Raw genomic sequence first — 21,855 nt, forward strand, 5'->3', positions numbered from 1 at the left:
ATTTGTTCGTCTGCATTTTCGCGCAGATTCCGGCTGACATTACAATTTTTCTTAACTCTTCCAAATGGCCAACAGCACGCAAACTGTCGGAAGTGCTCAGGCAAACGTCCTCTAATATCAAAAGAGCCTCCGAGACTTCCCGTGAGGTGCGATGAGTTCGCGACATTAATAATTTCTTGATCGGGCAGGAGACCAGTCGTGGCTACACAATCATCAATCGCGATGTAGTCCTGAAGGGTCATATCCGAGGGAAGGACAGCATCGAAGGTCGGGCAGTCATCGTGGGTGGACTCGGCTGACACCTCACCAATGCCATCGTCAGCTACTGCCGCATGCTTGGGCCTCACATGTAAACACGGTCACAACGGGGAAAAAAAGAGAACTCCGCAAGAAGAGACGGTGCCGACACAACACAAGGGAAAATGGCGTCGGAGGCGCAGTGGAGCAGCGAAGAAGACGCCGACGTTCGGTGACGCTGCGATCGCCCCCACTAGTTGATGGCGATGTCACTCAGGTTTCGGTTTCGCTCCAGTGGTGCCAGCGCTGCCTTACCACACTTTTGTGTAACGGCAGCCGTCAACATTTGTCCGAATTAAGCGGTGTGGAGCCCAATTCTGACGAATTAACGAAGGTTTGGTCCCATAGATTAACATGCGCTTCGGCCGGGACCAATAGAGCCGTCCGAATTATCCGAATTTCCGAATTAACGGGTGTCGAATTAACGAGCTTTTACTGTAGTAGAGCATAATAAGGAAACAGAGAGGCATCGGCACTTAAAAAAAATTTCACATATTCCCGAACTATGGCAGCACATGCCAAGTAAGAAAAATGTTCGATAAAGGCACGTGTTTACGGTGTTTTAAATACACAAGCACTGACATATATACATGTCCGGCGTAAACCCTTTGGTGCCTGTTAGGTGATGCCGTACATGCATGGCGTAAACCCTCAAAGGGTTAAATTTCGAATTTGCTGTACTGTCCGTTATTCTATATATGGCTTTTTATTTGTTTTCAGGTTCTGGAACGGATGGGGGAGCCAGTGCGCCACATGCCCCTCACCTATGCTCCTGGCCAGAGTGGTTATTCTTACTCATACCCTCAACCTGTCTACTACATGTGCGTTCAGACAGCACAGCCCTTCTACGGTCCTGCCCAAGGCCACCATCCACTGTCATTTGTTACAGCTATGGTCTCACCCCAGCCTCCACCGCATGTGGCCATGGCAGCTCCCAGTACATTGGCTGGGGAACCAGTGACAGCGGCCCATTATGCTGAGCCACCTGATCTGAGCCTGGCAAGTATATTAGTTGTCCGAATGTTTGTCTGCTTAGTCAGCCGGGAGGGGGGGGGGGGGCGTCTGCCTGGTCCGCAATCTTAGTCTTACACACGTTCTATGATAAAATCATACCTGCCAAGTCTCCCGGATTACCCTGGAGATTCCCGGATTTTGAATGTTTCTCCCGGTTGTACGGGTCATAGGAAAATCTCCCGGAAATCCAGTTTTGCCCCGCGCGTCCAGTGCTTTGTCTGGCCACATGAGCAAAGTTGTCTGGCCACGCAGTAGAAAGGTTCAACTAAGTTTCATTGCGCATGAAGTAGCTGTGCACTTTGCGCCGCAGTGCTGCCAACGCAAACGTGTCATAGCGCTGCAGCCGCGTCTTGCCTGTGATGCGTACATATAAGTACATAAAAAAGGTGCGCTCTGTTTTCGCTAGGAGAGAGTGCCTGCAAGAGTTGTGGCGCCAACACAAGCTCGTGATGCAGGTGGCTGTTGTTTGATGTCGTGACACGAGGTGGGACGTTTCGCGTACAGATGCGCTACACGCAATTTAAAAATTGATCCTAATTGTGTTATACGTTATATCAGCCATTAATATTTCATAGATGATGCATTTGTGTACACACAAATCTATCCCACAAGTTGTCTCGCCTTCAAAATTTTGTGTTAAAGCTCAGCACTTAAAAGGGTAGCCGTTACCGATGTCTGTCGAAATAGCGCGTTCGCCAGCACTCGCGACCGTCCCCGTCTCACCGGCGCCCCTTATGGTCCCTTGCCCGACGAAATAACTGGCACGGCCGCTCGATCAGTGTAACTGGTAAGCAAGCGACGACAGGCCTCGCACGCGGAGCGATGTTATCGCATGTGCCCTTCGCGCGACGGTGACGGCTGAGTCGTTTCATCTCTGCTTCAACCGCGTTGGTCCCTAGCGCTAGCGCGCTTGGACTCTGTACAGATCAACGGCGACCGCAAAATCCCGCTGACAGTGTCCATATAATTGCTATCGCAGTACCCCCCCCCCCCCTCGTTCAGTAAATCTCCCGGATTCTGTTTCTCCAAACTTGGCAGGTATGTAAAATGCTTGTCCTCGTTGCACACGATCTGGGTTTGTGTAAACATTACGAACAAGGTATGCATGCACGAGCCTCGGCCAAACTCGTGGAGCGAGGACTAACGTTTTGTTTAAAATGTGCATACAAGGTCGCACCCCTGTCCGTAAGCGAGTGTGCCATAAAGGAGGAAGAAGACATGAGAAACGTATGCATGCTTCATATGCCTTCTCAAAAGTCAGGGGCAGTAGGGGCAGCACGCACATCCAGCTGTGATGGTTGTACTTGACGAACCTCGTTAAGTCAAATCAACAGATACAGTGGAACCTCGATTATATGTCCCTTGGTTTTGTGATTACCCGCTTTTTACGGCGAATTGGTTGGTCCCGGCAAAGCCCCGATAGAAATAATGTATTAAAGGGACACTAAAGGTAAATAGTAAGTCGACGTTGATCGTTGAAATATTGGTCCAGAAACCTCGTAGTGCTACTTTTGTGCCAAGTAAGTGCTTATTTTGAAACAAAATCACGTTTTAGTGGTCCGCATTGCGTTAGCTCACTTCAAATCACCCGCCTGAAAGCGGTCTTTCTCATGTCACTGTTGCCGTGCCAAACGTTGCCCGCCTTTACTGTGCGGAGGCGTGCACTGGCGCCATGCACCATTCGGGCATCCGGCAATGTCGCATGCATGTGGCATTTTGTCGAACTTTCTGTCAGAACGACTTTCACGAGCGCGCAAAACACGGGCGGCAGTACGCGATACCGAAACTACCACTTAGACGCGACCACGTGAGCGAAGCAGGGTGCCAGACGAAGCGCAGTTCGGCAAAAACGGAACCTTTGAACCACGCGCGCCGTTCCCCGTGGCAACGCCAAAGAGGTTCTTTTTTCCATGAATCAAACAGAAGCGAACAAGCAGCATTTTATTAAGCCGCTTGATGCACGGAAGGTTCTTTTTTTATTGTAGCTAGTTTGATTACGAGTGATTAATTGAAGTCGGACTCTCACGTCGTCGGGATCATTTCCAAAATGTCCCGCTCGTGGCGTTCATCGTGTGATACATTTAGTTTAAGGGGGTGCACTGCGCCTGATAACTTTTTTAAAAGTTCTTTATCGATTTTAATGAAACTCGCTGAGTTTATGCATACCTGCCAAGTCTCCCGGATTACCCGGGAGACTCCCGGATCTTGTAGGTTTCTCCCGGTTGTACGGGTCATAGGAAAATCTCCCGGAAATCCAATTTTGCCTCGTGCGTCACGGTGACGCGAGGTGGGACGTTTCGCGTACAGATGCGCTACACGCAATTTAAAAATTGATCCTAAATGTGTTCTAGGTAGATGATGCGTTTGTGTACACACAAATCTATCTGTGAAGATGTCTGTCAAGATGGCGCGTTCGCCAGCGCTCGTGACCGTCCCCATCTCAACAGTGCCTCTTATGGTCCCTTGTTCGACGAAATAACTGGTAAGCAAGTGACGACAGGCCTCGCACGCTGAGCGATGTTATCGCATGTGCCCTTCGTGCGACGGTGACGGCCGGGTCGTTTCATCTCTGCTTCAACCGCGTTCATCCCTAGCGCTAGCGTGCTTTTACTCGCACGTGAAACAGACTATGCGTAAGCGATGTTATCGGTTTGGACTCTGTGTACAGATCAGTGGCGGTCGACATATTTTATACCCCCCCACCCCCGTTGAGTAGATCTCCTGGATTCTGTTTCTCCAAACCTGGCAAGTATGTTTATGTATATTTGCGTGCCAATTTAAAATATGCAATTTGTTTTATTGTACAGTATGTACCGTATTTACTCGATTCTACCGCGCCCTCAATTGTAACGCGCACCAGTTTTCGGCGACAAAAAAAAAAAAAAGTCATACATCGATTGTAACGCGAACCTATTTTTTCGTGAGAGAAAAGAACAAAAAAGTCCGTAGGAGTCAAACTTTGCACATTCAGAAGAACAAGTATTTGGGTTTTAAAGAACTAAAGTTTCAGAAAAGTAAAACACAAAGTCAAAAAGCGGGCCTTGCCGCTAAAACTGTCACCACTACGGCGGCAATACGAGTCGCATAATGGATCAGTCCTCGTCGCTGTCGGACAACTCCTTGTCTCTGTCAACGCTCTTCGATTTCGGGAAACCGGCCCTGCCTTGGTCCACTGAAACCTTTTCGTGAAGCTTTGCTGTAAAAAATCTTCTGCTTCTATTTGCGCCCGTCTCAGCACATGTAATAACTATTCTTTTAAATGCTACAACGTGGTGCACTCGTCGAGTATTTGGAGTCGGCACTTCCATGCCGTCGATGCGAAAGCAGAAAGGGATGGCAATCTCCTCAGAACACGTACGAACTGAAACAATAATGACAGAAGTGGCCAAGGTGCGTAGCAGGCAGCCATTTTGAAATGTCGATGGCAATACGATAACCGAGTTTTTTTTTTTTTTTTTTTTCGGTACTCGATTCTAACGCGCATGCGATTTTTGGACTCGTTTTACCGGAAAAAAGGTGCGCGTTAGATTCGGGTAAATACGGTAGTTCTTAAATTCCAAGTGCCATTTTGGGAGCTATAGCTTGTCTAAACTGAGAGAGCTACAAAGTAAATAAACACATCAGAATGACCTGGAATGACTGCAGAGTGCAAGAAAACAAGAACGGGTGTTCTACGCCCATTTAAACAAAAGTTGTGATATGTTGCACACTTGTGACTGAAATCCCATCTTGACATACTCATTGGCGAATGTTCAACGTAGCATAACTTTTGTTCAAATGAGTTTCGAACATCCATTCTTTCAGTTTAGCCAAACTATGGCTCCCAAAAAGCACATGCAATGTTCGATATCTGTAAAACTAATTATTATACTACAAAAATAATTGCATATTTGAAATCTGCACACAAATATACATAATCTCATCAAGTTCCATCTCAATGAATAAAGAATTTTAAACAAATTTCAGGACTCATGTTCCCCCTTAATTTCTCTGTATGTAGGGCACTGCTGCTGATATTGCCATTTTAGACGTCATACATTGAGCTTTCACTCTTGACATAAATTGTTATTTGCCTTTAGTGTCCCTTTAAGGAGCTTCGCCCCTAAAACCACAGGCGAAATGGCAGCCAGTGTCTCTGTCGTGCTTTGTGGTTGTAGTGATCTTTTTAGATGCGAAGTATTTTAAGGTCGAGCTCAATCCGGCGGTGGTGGTGGTGGTGGTGTGCGGTGTGACCACCCTCACTGCGCATGCGCATACCCTCTCCACATACCTCCTCTCCACTTCCCTTCACCATTCCCTCTCCTCTTTCCCTCTCCACTTTCCCTCTCCCATCCCCCTTTCCACTCTTCCTCTGAAACGCGGGCTAGACATGCCGAAATTCTCTCCTGCACAACGCCGCGATGAGCTCGAGCGCATGCGCGTCCCCTCCCCTTCTCTCTCCTCTCCTACGCTGCCCCCCCCCCTCTCGCCCGCCTGTCGACTGCGTTCCCCGCTCGCTCTGTGAGAATTAACGGCCAGGCTAGATGGAAGACACGACGCGCGTAGCGTCCCTCTTCGCGTTTCACGACACGAGGTCGGTAGCATGCCCAACGAACGCCAACGGAACGCGATCGTGCATGTGCTCCGGCTTCGCATCGCCTCATGGTCCCCTTTAGCGGGAGATGGCGTAATTTTTGTTGCAACGGCGTCTATTTGGAGTTCATTGAAAAATCACAGAAAAGGAAAACGAAACTCAATAGTAACCTCAGCTTTGGTGCCGCGCCACGATCACTTCTAACGTTACATTTATCCAATCATAGGCTGGCGCGCATCGGCGTCATTTCCGCCCACAATAGCTCTGGCAAGCGCCACTACGCGCTGATGTGGTCAGCAGCGACTTTATTGCGTGATTAAAGGGACCCTCTAACACTTTTCCAGACCTCATTGTTTTACATTTTTTTTACATTCGCAATGACAGCGGGACATCATCAGTTGCACTTCACAGGAGAACAAATACGACGCGCACAGCTCAGCCGCGCACGAAAGCATCCTACGCAAACTCTTACTCCATTATGTGATGGCGATGACACTGTGTCCGACTCTTCTGACAGGAGGCCATCGCCGACGCGGTTGCGGTTTTCTTTTCATGTGCAGGCCATTTTCGGAAACTATTTATTGGGAGAAAAATGCCTGTTGGATTCGATTTTTTAAAGTTAAGGATAACGATTCGCTCACACCTCCTTCAACTAAGTAATGCTGCCATTAGCTGCCATTTTCAAAAATAATCTACCTTCCTTGGAGAAGCACAGGATCGTGTGGTGGGCTTATTCAGGAAGTCTGTTCCCGTTTTTTTGGCAAGGCTGATTGCCACTGCCTATACAGTAAAAGCTTGCTAATTCGGATTTCACGGTACCAGAAAAAATGTCTGAATTAACCGAATGCTGAATTAACGAATGAATAGGAAAAACAACATTAAAATCAAGTTGGACCAGCATACCTTTATTTGCTGAAGTATTTTGTAATGGTCGTCTGCGTTTTCATGCAGATTCCGGCTGACATTACAATTTTCCTAACTCTTCCAAATGGCCAACAGCACTCAAACTGTCGGAAGTGCTCAGGCAAACGCCCTCTAAAACCAAAAGCGCCTCCGAGACTTCCCGTGAGGTGCGATGTGGTCACGACATTAATAATTTCTTGATCGGTCGGGAGACCAGTCGTGGCAACACAATCATCAATCACGATGTAGTCGTGAAGGGTCACATCATTGGGAAGGACAGCATCGAAGGTCGGGCAGTCGTCGTCGGTGGACTTTTGAAGTGTTGCTAAAATTGGTCACAACTACGCTAGCAATGATACGTTAGAGCATTTACTATTCAATTTTGGCATTACCAGACAAAGGCTACAAATTGCAGTAAAAACATCACAAACAAAAACTTCGCTGTCAGGGGTCCTTTAGCACTAATTTTGAGTGGTCAGTGGATCATAGTGGCGAGTGCTATGTAGTTGGAGTAGTTCTAGGCATAACCCTGCCAAACAATTGAGACAGGCCCATATTGCGTAAATAAAGTTTTCTACTGCTACTAGGTCATACTGTAAGATTACATTTATTAAGTTTAAGGGGGGATTAGGGTCTCGAAAAAACTTTTTTTATTTATTGTCCTATCTTAATGAAAACTGGCGTGCATGCGTATAATTGAATGGAGATTTCAAATCTGCAAACACATTTCAAATATTTCATTTAGAAAGGAAGTTATGACAAATTTCCTCATTGTAATTAGGTAATTCCTTACGGTTCGTTATGGTAACTTGGAATACAAAAAGTTACTTTTCAGGGCTACATGGTTCTTCTAAAAGGTCCACCTCACAGGCTAAAGCAAATTAGATGTCAAAACAGCTGTTTCTTCGATCAGAAATAATTTTCAAACTTGGAAGGTAAAAGTTAGCTTCCAGTAATTAGCTGGTACTTATCAAATAATTACAATTGCATCAACGTTCAGAAAAAAAGAAAAGCTTTAGCCTGTAGTTCAGGTGCTGCTGAAAAAAATGATACCAAGTTTGTTTAAATATGTTCATAGAAACCTCCTCAAAACTTCCGTAAGGCAGATTCACTTCACAAAAATAACAAAGCTGAGAAAATTGCGTTTCAAGATTTAAAAACATTTTAAATTTAATTTTTTGAGCATGTAAGAAAAAGAAAGGCCCTTTTGCCATAACATAGTATTTTTCCGGAGCATAATTTGGACTACAAATACCTGAAATAGTGATTTCTAAAAGTTGACAATTTTTACGATTTTTTGCTATTTTAAGACCCTCGTCCCCCCTTAATAATATAGCTTCTGACTTGTGGACCATGCTAGAGACCAAGCTATTTGATTGATTCCATTAACTACAGTAAGCAGTACATGTGCTTGGATAGACCATTAGTTATTTTGTATTACAAAAAATTGTACTATGTGTTGTAATATACTTCCATAAAAGTTCTTGCATGGTGCTTATTTTTGTCAAGTTTGACCATACAATCAACAGACCTTACCAACAATTCCACGTGCTGCAGTGAACTGTGGGGTTTTGCTTTGAAAGCATGGTGTCTTAGCATCCTGGTATCTCGGTTCTTCCTCGACCGCAGCAACTGTTCCTGTTTGAAGACTTGTCGAAGTTAAAATAGTTAAATACATGGAGCACAAATTAGATGTCGGGCAAAAGGACCGATTATTAAACCCTGTATTTTAGTAACTGTCCATGAACCAGGATCTTAATGATTCTCTTCATAAAGAACAGCATGCAGGTGCTTCACCACGCAGCAAAGCCCTAGGTTGTTCTGAAAGTATGATCGTCATCAGAATAATTCTTCTGGATAGTAAATAGAATGCATGGGAAATTTACATAGCTTGTTCTTCCAGTACTGTAACTGGAACATCAGGGAAAGTCATTCATTCACAAATATGAGGTGGATTCTGGGAAAATGCTAGGTGGCATAAGGTCACGTCTCTAAAGACATTTAATTTAAGGCTGTGTGCAGAAAAATGACGAACAGTTACTAATTTCATCTTTTGGGATATTCTAAGTAAAGATGCGTGTATTTGTGAAACATGCAGTACAACTGGTCCAGCTTAGAGACAAATATTCGTGTTTAAATTTGTTTGCTTGGCGACTGCTCCAAAAGGTTGTCATGCCGCTCCAAAGCGAGGTTTTAGCTGCTCCAAACTGGCTTCAATCTATCACATCACTGCTTATATCTAATTTTTTTTAAATAAGCATTTTGGTCTGAAAGAAATAGTGTTCACACTGCCGCACATACGTGAAGCTTTGTGGTAGCAAATATGGTGGTACTCGTAACAGTGTTGGCTCTTGGTGTACGCCAAACTTGTGTTGCTTGCACTATGCTAGTTTGAAAGTATTCACAACATAGCGCTGTTTTTTATACATTCGCTTTGCTATGAAACGATATTTTTATGGCTAATTATTAAATCAGATTAATTAGCCGGGGGTTAAAAGCTATTTGAACCTGCACATTAGATGTTTGTTTTTTCTTAGCATTTCCTTTTGCATTTATATATCAGCCCAAAGAAGAAGTGGCAAGCCCAGCGACCACCAGCACCAGTGAGCCATCACCAGCAGTTCTCGATGATGTGGAACCAGCAGAGCTCTTGGCCAGTAGCGTTTCCAGCGAGGCAGAGGAAGCAGTGCATGAGATGGCCAAACCTGCATCTCCTTTGCCAACCACTTTTCCCACTGATGTGCCTGAAGTAGCTGTGCCTGTTGTTGAGCAAACTAAAGCAGTGACTGCAGTTGAAGAGTCGACTGCTGCACCTCCTGTAGTGAATGGGTCTGGATCAGCCACGCGCTGCTGGGCCGACCTGTTCAAGAAGGGCTCCAGTGAGGCGGAAGGAGGGAACAAACGGCAGCCAGTAGTGCCCTTTGCACGTGATGGTGTCACCAGTGACTGTGAGGATGAAGTGCGACCATGCAGGCCATCTGTACCAGAGTCTGTTGACACCAAGCTTGGAAGTGAGTTTTTCTCAAGTATTTTTCTCTGTTATCCTTAGTCCTGTCTGTTGGTTGGCATACTACTTTGAACGTCTTCGTCCATGTGCTGGATGGCTTGTTGAAAGACATAAAGCTAATATTCCAAACTGATTTTGTGCAGTACAGCCTAATACAGCTGTCATACATTCGCATATATAACAGCTGCATTTGGCTATGCCTTGTCAGCTTAGGCATGCCTCAAAGTGTTGTTGTGTACATGACAAAGTGCAGTAAAAGGAACGTAAGTAGTGCATGCATCTATGATTTAATTGAATTAAATAAGCACTCGAAGTGGCTCACTTCTGGTGAATGAATGAAAGCACAAGCTGCTATCGGCGGTGACCAACATGAGTAGCGTCAGCATTCTTTGGTAAATGTTTTGCTATGACAAGCACATTCGTGCTGTTTGGGAACACGCTACCGTTTTTCAAATTTATTTCTTCGTTGGGCTGTTGAATAGCACTGTCTTGTGTTTACAAATTGAATTGAAAGTATTAGTTAAAGCCTTCAAGGTCGGGAGTCCTGTTGTGTTATTCAGGAGCACCAGCAAAGAGGCTGAAATTGGCAGGCTGGCTGCTTTAAAGGGACTGTCTACCGTGCTTTATTGTTTTTCTGTTTTATGTCGCACTACAAAGCATACCTTCTGAAGTGTCCCACCCTGCAACAGTTTCTCTAGAAAGGGAGTAGAAATTTTAATAGAATTTTTCTATCGAGTTCAGTCACCTTCCATTAGTGTAGGGACAGCTGCGACACAGGACACTGCATGCGACAAGGGTTGTGCTGGTAAAATTCGTAAACTAGAACCACGTTCAGTTTTTGCAGGCTGAATTAGGTTTTGTTTAATAATAAAATGATTACCGTGATGGTAGTTTAGAGTTCGTAAACTCCGAAATAAATATTACCACATTCTTTCAAGCTTTGTTTATTCAGCCTGAAAAACCACCGCAGTCGAGCGGAAAACTTGGTGTGTTCCAGCAACATTGGTATGCCAGCGTTGTGAAACGAACATGAGACTTGCTTCACGGAAGAGAAGGTCCTTGCTAGGTGTTCTGTGTTGCATCTTTGACATGACAGCCAACACCTTGGTGAAGTGGAACCTGAAGGCAAGACCTTTAATGTAGAACCCATAGAGTTGACCATGTTGCGAAGTGACTATAGACCGTTGCATCGGGCGAGGAGGACCGGACTGGCAACCAGCGCTTTCCTCCTTTCTGGCTCGTGCGCGACGGCGCGGAGTGTGCGGGCTGGTGCTTGGATGAGTGCCGTTTTCGAACAATTTTTGCGTGTTTTAGGTCGACCTGCAGATTTTGTTCACTTTTATTACGATGTCAGCCAGCGAAAGGCCAACGGGAAACCACTGTGCCGTTTTTGGTTGTTCTAACAACTATAAAAAGTAAACTGCTGCCAGAATAAGTATGTGACGTGCATCACCAAGCGCGGTGTTTGCGGTTTTGTGCACTCTTCAAGGTACATCGTTTGTGTTTCGTTACAGGTTATAAATTGGCAAGTGCCGCAATATATCCGGAATTCCCAGTGTTCCACGCAGTCAAATGTCAATCGGATATGGCCAGATTTGCGAACAAACATAAGCGGTCAAGTACGGCCCTGTCCGGTAAAGTGCAGAACATCCAAGTACCACTCGAGTACCCACCTGAGTTGTTTTCACTTCGTTGTATTATCATACTTTAATATGATGTGTTTGGTCTAACAATTAGCTTCGTAGCTCGGCTCAACACGGTGATCGCTGCAGTTGACGTATACTGGTATTAGCACGGACGAGAAATCCCTAACTTCGCAGCGGGGTAACCGGCATCATACATTTAATTCGTGCTCCGTACCAGCCTTGTAAAACCCGACCATTCACTGAACGCTACATGAAAAGGATGTGGCGAGATCTCTGTCGTGAGGTCACAACTTCCGTAAGACAGCGGGGTGTATCGTATACAATGAGCTATATGAAAGGCGAATAGCAAAAAAAAAAAAAAAAAAGAGTTCTGTCACTTCGTGTGGAACAACTACCTCAGGAAGACAAATTTTTACGTGGTCAAGAACAGTGTCCGACCTGTCGCGCAATGTTATGCAACATAGTTAATTCTCTTCTACGCGCGACATAAAATCACGTTGTTACGCTTGTCTAGTGTTTCTTCAACTGCCAGTTTTGCTGCTTAGCTTTGTGAACGACAGCAAGAATTTTGCAAAAACAGTACATCTGGTAGACGAAGTTACAAAAAAAAACTCGAATCACCTTCAATGCTGATCAAAGGCTCGAGCCCGGGAGCACTTCGTGCCTCACCGGCAGAAGAATCTCTCTAACCATCTTCATCTTATCGCCTCCGAAATCCACTCAGGTATCACGACTCTTAAAGGGCCCGTAAACAGGCTGTGACTTTTTTTTTACACCTGCCAAACAAGCTCGCTAATCCGTACAGTAGACCGCGGCGATCACGTTTTCCGAGTATTACAGCGCTGCGCGCCGCGCAGACCCTTCATTTTGACAAACAATTCCCGCGCTTCTTTCCTACGCCTGACCAATCCTCCTCGTACGCGCAGTGACGTCAACTCGGCGATCGCCGAGTTGACGTAGCACTGAGCTTGTCGATTGGTCTAAACCAGGTCTCAACAAACAATTGTCAAGTTAACGTCAGTTCCTGTTCCCACCCAGCGCTACGAAACTGCACCTTATTTGTTGGCCCTGCGGTGATGCGGTTTTGGCCACGCAGTTGTCGCGCGTATATTCCTCGCACCGCATAGCACCTGCACGCACTTCGCCTTCGACATGAGGCGAAGCGTTGTTCAGTTGCCGGCTGCAAATCGAGCGGGGAGAGGGGAATCTCCGGTAGCTCGGACGGGTCGCGCTTGCTCGCGCGGCAAACGGGGTCCTTCAGGCTTTTCTCTCGCGCCCCTTCGACGTCTCGGAAAGCAAGCACGCATTCCTGCTGCATTGTGAACTGTCACAAAGGTTTAAAAATAGTGAAGAGCCGAAAACTGCCTGTCACGTTACGGAGCACGTGCGACAATATAAACAATAAACAACCAGGAGCCGCAGCAAGCGGAAGTGCATTGCGACTGATCGAGCTCGCCCATGACGTCAATTGCTGACGTCGTGTCACGTTGCCGAAGTGGGCGGAGTCACGACGACGGGCTACGCCTTTTCCTCCATGTGGCGGAGAAGGGTGGTGAGGCCGCGCGGAAATTTGAAACTAGCTGAAACGGATGTTCTAAACCCTGTAAATTCCTTATTATAGCACCTACTCGCAAAATTCTTGCGGCAGCATGTTCACATAGAAAAAGTGCGCATATTTCTTTTCATTACATTTTTTGGACATCGGGGTTGTTTACTGGCCCTTTAAAGGAAAAAGAAGCGCGCCGGCATGTCAACATCAGCATCGTTTTTATATGTACCAGCACATCCCTGTAAACAGGTAGCTTCGTCCACACCGGTGGGCAATAAACGAGCGAGTAATAAGCGGTTACCTTAAAGTTGAGGAACAAGATAGGTAACTGTTCGCGAGCAACAAACAGATGCCGTCCGCGCCACGAAATCGAGACTGCGTGCTCATGCACAACGGCATGTACGAGCGGTAGTCGGTGCAACAGCATAAACACACCGTGAATGAAAAAAAAAACTAAAACATTACAGTCCAAGAAAAAGATTCATTGTATCTGCTAAGAGTGGCACCACTTGCTTGCCCTGCTAGAACAGGTCGAAATATTTACGTGGTTTTCCAACAGTCAGTGCGTAAAATATGACATCGGCCACTGGCGATACGTTCGCGTCGTCGTATATTAACATCATTAACCCTGAACGGATCAAACCGTTTCAGGACGTCTCACAGATCCATTTCCTACGTTCACCGCATCACTTGATACGAAATTCAGTGCGCCAGAACGAAATAAACTGGCTGCAACTGCAGCCGCACGTATATCTTCCATACAAACGCGGAGCTTCGCACACGCCAGAGGGTTGCCAGACCAAGGACGGCGCCGCCTGCTAGGCAATATGGCGGCGCCCACGAAAAAAAGGTCTATAGCATCAGGGAATTCTGGTACGCTTTTGCGAAAGAGAACTGATGGTCATGGTTTGAAAATTTCGTGAATTCTCCTTCTATTCACCGAAGTCGTCGTCGTCGTCATCCCCCCCCCCCCCCTCGCCGTGGCGCCAGACGCCGTGCTTGTGTGGCTCGCGTTTCTCCACTATAGGCAGGCAAGCGAACGTGGCACCGGCAGAGCCACGAGGTGCCTCTTTCAGCTTGCGAGAGAAAAAAAAAAGCTGAAATTACGGTATAACCTCATTACAACAGACCTTCATAGGGAAGAGGATTTTGGTCTGTTGTAAAGGGAGTATGTAAAATCTAAGTACTGTGACAACAGACTTTTATGTAAACACTGAATGGGTCTGTTATAACCGGAGAGAATTACGAGTCACAAACATGGTCTTACTTTTAACGGGGGACCAAAAAAAATGTGATTTTTGGATAATCGCATTTTCAGTTTCTGTAGCCCATTTTCTATATGATTCCAAAATATCTTCACTGAAAATGACGTAGAAGTGCTATATAAAAAAAAAAATTTTGCGTCTGTCGACTTGGCAAAAATTGCGGAAATAGCAAAAAAAGAAAACGAAGCGTTTTATTGAGCGCCACCATTTTGGGCTCGTCGTAAATAGTGTTTCTCCGTGTTCAAGTTCTCCGTTTCAGCTAGCTCCTCCATACAGTAACAAGTGTACAAAAAGCACATGTTTGAAGTTAAATTCAAGACCTCAGATTGGCTGCTTCTGCGTGATGCTCGCTTTGGGATCGTCGTCTGCTGCTTGTGCATCGCAAGGTCGTGGCTGTCGAAAATTGCGCTACTTAGTGACTCGTTCGCACTCGTTCTGTGTTCATGGGTTGACGATAATTCAGAACGCTTTAGTTCGGCAACTGCAAGCGGAAGCTCAATCATCAGATTGACAGTCTTGGGCGGTAACTAGTTACTAGTAACGCGTTACCGGTAACTAGTTACTTTTTTCAGTAACTTGTAACTGTAACTGGTTACTTTTAAGTTAGAGGAACTTGTAACTGTAACACTGTTACTTTTTTCGCAGTAACGGTAACGGAAAATACCGTTACAGTTACTTCTGTCTTTATGAAAAATTATCCAACAGCAACACTTTTTCGAACTTTCTTCTTTACCATATATCCTCTCCACCCCTCAACTTTCCAGAATAGGGCTCCCCTCGCAGTTTAGGAGAGGAGGAGACTAAGCGTATTATCTTCCCTGCAGAAGACCGAGGTTGGAGGTCTGTCATTAACGCAACATGTAAATCAATCGTGGTTCAACTGAACAGCCTACTAAGTTCGCGTCCGTTGTTGTTGTGGTTTTTTTTTTTTTTTTTTCAGCATATATATCCTTTTCGTCACTTGAGCATCCAGCTATGTTCTTGGTGTACAGGTGGAGGAGCATTAGGATGCCATGTTTATCGTCTCCCTCGTCTGAGGCTCCGAGCTAATCGTGTTTGACAGGTGGCTAGAAAACAGCAGAACGCGAAACGGCTAAGGCCAGAAATTCCGTGAACTAGCGAAGCGATATTTTAAAACTTCTTTGTAACTGGTTGTAAAATGTTTACTCCGACTTAATGCAACAATTATTAACAAAATGCAGGTGGCATCCTAAAAAAGAAAAAAAAATGAGCCGAGGTCAACTAGTCCACTAGTCACACATGTCCTTGTAAATGTCCAGTGGTGGGCCGCGGCTGTTTTTGCAAGCCGCGGCGAATGAACCACGATTCCAGGAGTTGCTTTTTCCCCACCTTCGTTCACAAACCGGCGTCGTCGCATTGTTTAGGTCAAAGCTATGACCTGTCATCCAGCAGTGCTCAACAAGCTCGGTCTTAGAACGCGTTGCATGGGTTGCTTTAGCGACATTCCGCTTGAGTTCTTTAGGCCTCGTTGATCATTTCCTGCTCGTTTCGCCGATCCCCGCATCGCACTTTTAGATACCGCCATGATCATCCGCAGGTGTGCAGTCTTAGGATTTCATGAACACACGCTGTCATGTTCCAAGGTATAATAACGGGACTTAAAAACGGTTTGTATGCCCAGCGGACCAGAAGCTCTCCGAACAGAGTCTGACACACCTTAAACATAATGGAGCAGACACAATGGACGTCGTAACCACTCGTGATGCACTCCCCGCTGCTCTTCGCATGCACTTCTGGGTATAGTTAATAAACGTCTCAGGATATACTGCCGTCGTTCCAGTACATCAACCACGTTTTCCACTTCAAGTAAGAGGCGTTCAAAGTGATTGCTGGTGTTGGGCCCCCTTTTATGTTTCCTTCGTCTAGGGTTTTACGACGTGCAACCCTTATTAAATAAATTCTATAATTTGATTTGTGATCTATTATTTTATACAGTAATGGAAAAGTAACGACGTTACTTTTGCACGGTAACTGTAACTGTAACAAGTTACTTTCGGAAACTCTGTAACTGTAATTGTAACAGAGTTACTTTTTTGGCTTAGGTAACTGTAACACTGTTACTTTTTACTGGTAACGTGCCCATGACTGGATTATGATAGCGCACCGTACTCGTCGCGAACATCGCAGATGTGCGATTGTAATAGTGTTGACTCTTTGGACCCGCTAGAGGTTTTTCTTATCAGCACTTCAGAGCTTATGACGAAGACCACTGCGGGACAACTCTTTGTACTCGCAATCAAGCATGACGTACTTTGAAACATCGGGCACCGCGGCCACGCACATCGCAACTGAGCTTTCTACTCGATGTCGTGGCTAGGCCTAACTCCGCTCACGGTGCCAATGCACGAGACAATTCCGAACTTTGCAGGCAAGAACATCACGCTAGCGGACACGCAAAAGCGAAGAAGCCGCAATGTCCTTCATCGCAAGCAACGAATCTCATCGCCCGCTGGCTCCTGAGAACCGTGGATGGGCACTTTGCGCATCGACAGCTTACCCCCCGGCCAAGCTAACCGCGCAGCGACCGCTCGGAGAAGCGGTAGCAGCGGCTAGCAATTTCGTGCGTCAGCGTCCCAAAACGCAACACTAAGCACGCTGTGTGCCGATTTTTTTGTTGCTACAGCTAGGCATAGCTGATCACTGATAGACCGGAGATCGGCGGCCTTCATTCTTAAATCGGTACGTCGATATCCACAGCGCGCTGTTCCCGTCCCGAAAGTATGCTAAGTGATGTTTGAAATCGGAAGTTATTGAATTTGCTATGACCACGGTAGAAATGTCCGCTCTAAAGGAGTCCTGACCACCTTGCTGGCCTGACATTTTAGTCGATTATATCCGAATGTCCGTTGTACCAATATCCATTGTAAACGAAGCTCAATCAATGGAAAAAATACGGAGGTCGGCATAACGCCGCAAATTGGTATGTAATATCCGAATGTCTGTTGTAAACAGATGCGTTGTAATGAGGTTGTACTGTACCCTCTGACGTCAAGAAAAGCTGATAATATGCAATTTTAAGCTGCACATACAGTCGCCGACCGTTTATTCGAAGTCTGCGGGAACCACCGAAAAGTCCGAATAATCGGGAGTCCGAAAAAAAGGATTTACCAGAAAAAAGCACCTGTATTGACCCAGCGGCCGGAAAAAACTTGTCAATGCGCGTCTGTACATATGCACGCTTACGCGCGACCTAGTCAGCCTGTATTTCAGCCAATGTTTGGCCGCTCCTGTGGGTCGGCAATAGCACTGCAACGGCCTACGCTAAATCCGCATTTGATGGCTGTGGTGCGGGAGGCGCGTCATCACGGCAGTCACTGCCCACATGCGCTGGTTCGAGTAGCTGACGGATGATCTCATCGCGCAACTCGGCGAAAACTCCCAAGCAACTTTGGATTGAGGTCGGCCGCCTTCTACCTAACGAATAATCGCTGCGTTTTTCGCCATCGTCGGGGCCTTGTAGTTGCCGCGTTTCATTAGTTCCGACGGCGCACATGGAAAAAGCGGTGTCGGTGCGATTTCAGCAGATCAAACCTCGCACGCCAAGCAACAAACAAGGGAGCGAGACACAAAGCTTGGGACGCAGATCAGGCCTAGCCACAGAAACATCTGACAGCGCAAACCCTCAAACGCCAAAAGGGAACGACGTTGGGCTAGTTGATGTTTCAGCGCTTGTGTTGGCGTACTCCCTTTGTACGAGTTAGGATCCCCGTCATACTCGTACGCGCGCCGTCATTCACCTGAAACGCCGCACCGAGCTGATTCCGATCTCGGCTTGGCTTGGCCTGCTGTTGGGCCGCAATAGCCGTTCAATGGATACTTGACTGGCTAGAGCCAAAAGGCAACCGTTACGCGTAGCTAACAAAACAGAGCCTTCGAGATCGGCAATTTCTGCGTGGATTTTGACACTGGCACGATCTCCAGCTATCGCCAGTGCAGCATTTCAGTGCTGGCAACCTAGCAAAAATATTGTAAACGTTGCTGACAGCTTGTCATGGCGTTCAACGTTGCACTCTAACAGCGCACTATGGGGCATGCGAATTTTCGGTCGCGAGATTACATTACTTCAATGGGACGAGTGGCGGTGCCGCGAAGGTGTCCGAATAAACGAGCATGTCTGAATAAACGGTCGGCGACTGTACACTTAGACCTCATTATAACAAAGTCACATATATATCCAAAAATTTGTTATAAATGTTTATTCATAACACTGTATTTCTGACAAGACTATTCCTCATTTACTTCGTTATAACCAATAATTCGATATAACCGTGTTTGTTATATCGAGGTTTGAGTGTATTTGTTTTCAAGCAAAATAAACCTTCCTGCGAGTTACTTGCTCCTACCAGTAGCTTGAACCACATAGCCATTGGGTGACGGTAGAGGTCATACTTTCATGACTTTCAGAGCCATATTAAAAATAAAATTCCTTTTTTATTGGACAAATGCATGCTCGTTGCCGCCGATGTGACAAGCAATCTTCTCATTTCCACTAAAATGAAAAACTTTTTCCAAGCAGTAGACAGTCCCTTTAACTATCAATCCAAATTCGCATGGATACATAACAAATGTAACAAATTTTGGGACTGCAGAAATTCTACACGTAATCTTTAATTTTCACTTACCCAAGTTAAATTCCTGGGGTTCCATATGCAGTAAAACCTCAATAACACTTTCTCTCCTGAACTTTTTGGCCAGAAACGCTACAAGACAATACTTCTTATTATTATTTGCCGAATTGATTCTGTGTATCATCATACTGAAAGAAAAAAAATGAAAGGCGTTTTTTGCAAAATACATGAAAATATTTTTTTGAAAATCTGCAAAGGATTGGCTCCTCTGTATTGCACCACAAAGAGTGTCTGAGCATCTCTAGTCCTCGGTGCTCAAAATGCCTCTTCAAGCTTTTAAAAAGCAAAGCGCAGTGACAAGCAAGGCCGTGAAGGGAAACCTTGGATGCCCCGGGGACAATGGGGTTTTTTTACATCTATTGGTGTCCACTTACAATACATTGAGACGTGGTCGTCATGTGAAATTAATGGTTTAGAGAAGATGTACTGCTCTGTGTCATAGCGGCCGCATTCAGAGGAGAACAGAAATTATTGTTCGCCATCTAAGTACAACCACGGCCGGTCTGGAGGCGCGCGCTCCTTTACGGCCTGTGCAAGGGGGGCGGTTGCTACCTATGGCCGCAATTTCGTGGGGGCGCTCCGAGCCAACTGCTCCTAGAGTTACTGTATATGCTACTTTTAGGTAGCAGAGTTGCGCATCTGTCTTCCAACGCCGCTAGCAACCATGCATTGCGGAGAAGCTGCCGCTTGGGCCATCTCGACGCCTCCGCTGCAGCGAACTGAATTAACACTAGCCATCGACAGCCAATGTTTATCGCCAATCTTCATAGGCGTGCGCACAGGGGGGGGCAGGCCCCCCCCCCCCCCAAATCTAAGAGGGGGGGCGCAAAATCGTCCCCGTACATTGGCTCCCCCTAGTCACCTAAGAGGGGGGGGGCGCAAAATCTGCCTCGTACATTGACTCCGAGGAACCTTCGCCCCCCCTGATGGGTAACCCTGCGCACGCCTATGCCAATCTTCGACACGCCACACAGTTTAATCGGCGACACGGTAGGCGTGTCGCCTGCAAAAACGAAGTGCGACTTCACTGCATAGCTGTGGTTGCTAGCCGGACCTATGCGCTACTCTGCTACCTAAAGGTAGCATATACAGTGACTCTAACTGCTCCCTAACTCACTCCAGGCCGTTGCGGAGGCTAGCGCGCGTAGGGAGTGCTCGGCTTCCGACTTACCGTGCCGCTTTCTGAAGTTACTCTATATGGTATTCATGGTACCAATGCGATAGAAACATGGTAGCAAGTATATATGATGACTCTGGTAAATTCCGCTTTACAGAAGTGGTGGCGCAGGCCGCTCATAAGCCCGCTTCTGTTGCTCGGCAAAGCATCGACGCGGTTATAACACAGCCTTGTTTTTTTTTTTTTTTTTTTTTAGGTTTCTGTAACTTCGAGAATAAGTAAGAGGATGAACATTGCATTTGGTTTAGGAAATGGTTTAATCATGGTTTAGGAAATGTTTATTTCAAATGTATGTGCCGGCCGTCGCTGTACTTGAAAATAACAAAATTGCACATTTTTTGTTGGAGGCATCTTAATTCGTGCTTTAATGTTGAAACAAATACTTCAAAAAAGTGGAAGTCACTGCATAATGGGGACGGCCACGCTGCAGACGAAGAGGAAACATAAAAAACTTTCAGAGAATCCTTTCAATGGGAAACGGAATGTTTTCCTTGGTACTACAACAATATGCGCATGGAGAACTGAAAAAAATCGCTGCCTGTAAAACACTGTAGTGACGATCACAGTTTAAAGGAGTCAAGTCTGTCACAGCCTGATATGCTTCCGCGAGGGCTTGTGAATAAAACCGGAAGGCCTGTCATTCTGATCCGTGAACTTTTTTGTGTAATTAATAAGAAGAATCCGGAGAAACTTCTCAGAAATAATATGAGCCAGCATTCTCGCGTGACTCTTGTCCACACCTTCCGGACAGTCCATAAGTAGCGAATCTTCAAGGCATGGCTCAACAGTCAATTGCAGAGTCTCGAGGATTTTCGTTCGAGGAAGATATTTGACTGCTTTCTCGAAGAACGTCACAATAGTAACTCCGGCTTTGGGTAGTGTAGATCATAGGCTTCTTGCTGACGGAGAAGATGATACAAAGGACTGCTCGTTTTGTTTGTCGTCACTAGCATGGCGCATGTTTCGCAACCGACATCAGTGATGAGTTTGGCAATGTAACCACCTACATACACCAAGCCTGAATAGGCAACAGAGTTCGGTGGTTTGCGAGGAGGTTCTCGGAGAGCTTCAAGTTCCTCTATAACATCTTCCAGAATAGACACCGCCGCTGCTTCAATGTTTTCGTCGTGAATGCCCATTTCTTTTGAAGGTAGCGCCTTTTCCTTGACAATGTGGGTCAAAGCAGCTGTGACGGCTCTTGCGTCTAGCGCGTCATTGCCCCCGCACATTGCCCTCAATTTTCCAAACAATGCCTCTATAGGATCACTGTTAAATTTCTTCGTGAGCACATAGTTTACTCTTTTTCTCGGAGGAAATCGGACTGTCTCCACTGTGGACTTCGTGGTGAAAAGCAGGGCAGTGTACGTCTCGTCTGTAAAGTTTCCAACGCCAGCGGCTACAGAAGAATCCTGGATGCGCTTAATGTAGCCTGAAAATTCATTTTCCAGCCACAGCAATCTAAGCACACGGGCCTCAGGCATTTTCGCCTCCATCGAATATAAGGTGGTCGGGTCTTAAAAATTATTGTTGTTGCTAGTAGCGCTGCATGTGCGTCTTCTATTGCCGAGTGCCGAGAAAGGCAGACTGTCCCCACACGCACCTGTACTTCCTTCACCGCTTGCTACAACTGAAAGAAGTAATTAGCACGAGAAATTGGCAGGGCACAGCTGGTTTACAACACGGAGCGCATGCGGCGAAACGCGTTTTGCGCGGTTGGCTCGCGACGCCCTCACACGGAGCGCGCCGTCGTGACTGTATAGAAAAAGTTCCATTGT

General features: G+C 46.1%; 1 protein-coding gene across 2 annotated transcripts in view; it reads left to right on the forward strand.

The window, feature by feature from the left end:
* LOC119375966 (ubiquitin carboxyl-terminal hydrolase 10) overlaps positions 1–21,855 on the forward strand; it is an 86,768-nt gene that overhangs the window by 33,869 nt on the left and 31,044 nt on the right. For both annotated transcript variants that reach the window (XM_049410845.1, XM_037645993.2), the window contains exons 6-7: positions 1,018–1,296; positions 9,351–9,798. In XM_049410845.1, the coding sequence (XP_049266802.1) occupies positions 1,018–1,296; positions 9,351–9,798 (727 nt within the window). The remainder of the gene's footprint in view (positions 1–1,017; positions 1,297–9,350; positions 9,799–21,855) is intronic.

Source organism: Rhipicephalus sanguineus, chromosome 1 (genome assembly GCF_013339695.2).
Source record: "Rhipicephalus sanguineus isolate Rsan-2018 chromosome 1, BIME_Rsan_1.4, whole genome shotgun sequence".
Classification (NCBI taxonomy): Eukaryota; Metazoa; Arthropoda; class Arachnida; order Ixodida; family Ixodidae; genus Rhipicephalus; species Rhipicephalus sanguineus.